Here is a 4094-nt window from a genome sequence, read left to right as displayed (position 1 = left end):
CGTTATGGGCGTTAGAGTGGGCTTTGGATCAATCAATAGGTATTGACGAGACCAATACATATCAGTTAGAATTTTTTATCTAGGATGAAAATTGTGGGCGTCACAGGCTTGGGGGGTTTGTGGGCGTTAAAGTGGGCGTGGCAAACTTTTTTTTGGGTCAATTGATAGGTTTTGATGAGAACAATATATTTCAGTTAACATTTTTATTCTAGCATCAAAACTGTAGGAGCCACAGTTTTGGGCGGTTTGTGGGCGTTAGAGTGGGCGTGGTTGCGCTGCGTAAGAAGCTCAGGAATCTGCACGCCAAATCTCAATAGCCTAGCTCTTATAGTTTCCGAGATCTCAGCGTTCATCCGGACAGACAGACGGACAGACGGACATGGCTAGATCGACTCGGCTAGTGATCCTGATCAAGAATATATACACTTTATGGGGTCGGAAACGCTTCCTTCTGTATAATCTAGTATACCCTTTTACTGTACGAGTAACTTTCAACAACTTTCTGCTTTTAAACTTTTAAAACATATTAATTTTTGGAAAAGTGGCATTCAAAAAACGAGTCGTTCATACCCTACACTCCCCTACACTAAAAGTTAATAAAAAATATGTGTCCAAAATAAATCGGTCTTGTCGTAAACCAAAAAATTGGCTATCGAGGGATACAAAAACACATTAAGTTATGGCTTTTAGGTGGCAGCCCTGTTCCTAAAATCTGATGAGCTAGTAGGCCATTCGTTTTCCTGTGACAGCTGAATTATTGCAATCGGAACTTATCGACAACGTCAAGCTCTAGCGCCTTTCTATAAAAAGTAAAAAAATCTATACAATTTCGGCATATTCAGTTAGCCACAGCCATGGCCCCAAAGAAACGCATTTCGATGATCGCACCGGGGAGCGTGGTACGGGTAGTGCAGACGACCGAGACCGCGTCCCGGCGTTCAGTTGGCACCCAAACGAATGTCCTGGCAATGGGTCCGTCGAAGCGCAAGAAGATGAATGCCTTGCAGATACCGCCATCCCAACATTTGGCCACGCACCTGATGCCGGCGGTCAATCCGCAGGCAGAACCGTTGGCCGCTTCCATCCTGATATGTAAACAACCGGCGGCTTGCCCACCGTTTGTTCCCGATTTGAAAGAGAAGGCCTGCCAGGCGGTGGACGACGGTACTCTGGATTCAACCGACCGTGTGATAATCCCGAATAAAGGCAAGCAACCGATTGAATATCTGCAGTACCTGATGACCAATCGAAGCGAAAATACCAATCACTGGGATCGTAAACGTCTGGAAACTTTGATGACCCTAATCAACGACAATCCACCGCCGAATTGGCTTCTGGCGTCCCAAATGTGGCTGGAGGTCGACCAACTGGAGGAGCGTATAGAGGCCTACGATCAGAGGGATCTGCTCAATGCCAAGAAACATAAGATGGACGAGGAGCTGGCCAATGGTCAATACGGGGGGCAGAACGGGCAGCAGGGTGAGCAGCAGAACGAATAGGTTTATCAGCCTTCACCAAAGACTTAGGAAATCGAGCCATATGTTCTATGCATAATTGTTCATATTACATCAGCAAAATAATATATAACACATCCATTAAATGTAAAATGAGTTTATTTACGGACTCTCTTGTATTGTCTTAAAGGAAGCGCAAGGGAGATGGAGAATGCAAGCAGCAAAGCGACTTTTTTCGAGATTTCAGGGAGCCACCTAGCGGTGATGACTTGAACAATTTTTAGGTAAATGGGCGAACAAAACTAAATCCCATTTTCACCTTTACAAAATCTTTAAGACGGTGGGGAACAGTCGGACTTAAGCGTTAATAGCGTTTGTGGGTGTACCAAACTTTTTCTAGGTCAATCGATAGGCACTCTTTTTCAAAATCGTACAGCTTATTACCTACACAGGTATATTATACAGCGGCGTGCCAAATGAGAAAAATTTAGAAAGTAAATGCACTTTAGTAGATCGTATAATACATTTTCGTCAAGAAACTTGAGATTAGAACTTTTGTATGTTGAAGGTGCGAATGTTTGTTTTTGTTTAATATCACAAGTTTTTGAAAAGTGAAGCCCGTTACTCGTGGAGTAAAAGGGTATACTAGGTAAGCGTTGGAGCAAAATAAACTTGCGCTGCGCAAGAAGCTCAAGAATATACATGCCAAGACCCAACGTTCTAGCCTTTATAGTTTCCGGGATCTCAGCGTACGGACGGACCGACAGACGGACATGGAAAGGTCGACTTGACTAGTAATCCCAATCAAGAATATATATTATTTGTAGGGTTGGAAACTCTCCCTTCTACCTGTTACATACTTTCCGACGAATCCAGTATACCCTTTGACTTTTTACGGGTATAAATACTTTCAAAACGAGCTTTGGCTTTTTATATTCTTTTGTGCATATCTAAAAAACTTAAAAGTGAAATCGTTGTAAGATATACATATGCCAAATATATATCAAATTTGTCTTCTAACTTTAAGTCGCTATAATAAGACTCAAGCGCGATCTAGGCGCATTCCAATAAACCTGAAGAGTTATTTTCTCTGAACTGAGTTCTACACTCAGACAAATAATGAACCAAATTTTAGGTCATGCATGCAATTTAAAATGGACTAAAAGTTCATTTTTAGGTCACGCACTGTCTAAAAATTTATATTTTTAGACTTTTTGCCCTACTTTTAAGGACACGAATGGTCCAATACTTTAAGACATCGTGGGCATTATTTTTTATTGAATTTTAAATTCTTTTCTTGTTTTTAACTTATGTTCAATATTTTGCATTTATTTTCTGGTTAAGGGCTTTGTCCGCTCGTAGACACGTTCCCTGGCATGTAGAATATGCTGTTGCATTGCTCAACAATGTTCAGCTCCGTAGACATAAGACATTTACTAATAGTCATTTCTAAAAGAAACAAATATTATGAAATATGTGGAGAATCGTTGGATGCTCTCAGCAGTTACACGCCAAGTAATGTCCACAGCTAGCTTGCCCGTAAATAGCTATAAATAACACCAGTTAACAAAAAATAAGGAAGAACGCTATAGTCGAGTACCTCGACTATCGGATACCCGTTACTCAGCTAACGAGACTAAGGGGAAATGGAAATATGCAAGCAGCAAAGCAAGATTGAAATGCGCCACCTACCCGTGCTCTCAATATATGGTTATGTGGGCGGTAGACAGATTTAAGCATTATGCGCGTTAGAGTGGGTGTGGCAAATTTTTTTTGGATCAATCGATAGGTATTGACGAGACCCATACATTTCAGCTAACACTTTGTATCTAGCATGAAAATTGTGGGCGCCACAGGCGTGGTCGGTTTGTGGGCGTTAGAGTGGGCGTGGCATATTCACGTAACAAACTTGCGCTGCGTACAAGGCTACGGAATCTAAATCTGGAAATCTGCACCAAATTCTTACGTTCCCCAACACTGAAAATTTAAAATAATGCTTAATGGCCGCTGCTCCCGAATACCGAACTTGGGTATATACGTTTAAAAATGTGTAAAAAATTAATTTACCAACGGATTGTCGTGATCAATGGCGCATGTTCTCCTTCAAGGTTCAGCCTTCAAGAAAACAACATAAAACTAATTTAGGTTTTTAGGCGTTTATTTTTAATGAAGCCATTTATGCCAGCGTTTTTGAATTTTTTCCAACTTTTTCAACTTTGACGAAGGGTAGCTTCTAAACTTATGAATGGAACTCAATGATAAGTATAAAAAAGTTAAAGGGCATTCTATTACCTGTAAAATGAGTCTTTGATGACCGAATTCGGTTTATCAGAACTCAAGTTAGAAAATATTTAGAAAGTGCGAAAAACGTTTTTTACACTTAAAAAAAATTGGTACCATAGAAAAAATTTTAAGTGCTCTTTTCTTAATCAGGGATATGCACCTTACGGGAAAACAAAGGTTTCCTTGAAGGCGTATTTCATCAATTTTTTTTTGTAAACTGGTGTAGCTATGAATTGTACCCTTGGAATTACTAATAGGAAGGCAGGCAATACCTTTGGGCATGTTACCCATAATAGCTGAACCTAAGATGCATTGTAAGGAAGCTAGGGCAGAAGATAAAGAGAATTTGGATAAAAA

The 4094-nt window shown here is 40.4% G+C and overlaps 1 protein-coding gene across 1 annotated transcript; it reads left to right on the top strand.

The window, feature by feature from the left end:
• Positions 1 to 854: 854 nt before the first annotated feature.
• Positions 855 to 1499, top strand: LOC118878205 (uncharacterized). Its single transcript, XM_036820032.2, has one exon. The coding sequence runs from the start codon at positions 855 to 857 to the stop codon at positions 1497 to 1499; it is 645 nt and encodes a 214-aa protein (XP_036675927.2).
• Positions 1500 to 4094: the final 2595 nt, after the last annotated feature.

This window comes from Drosophila suzukii, chromosome X, assembly GCF_043229965.1.
Source record: "Drosophila suzukii chromosome X, CBGP_Dsuzu_IsoJpt1.0, whole genome shotgun sequence".
Lineage (NCBI taxonomy): Eukaryota > Metazoa > Arthropoda > Insecta > Diptera > Drosophilidae > Drosophila > Drosophila suzukii.
Note: the sequence above shows the minus strand (reverse complement) of the source record. Positions and strands in the feature narration are given on the sequence as shown.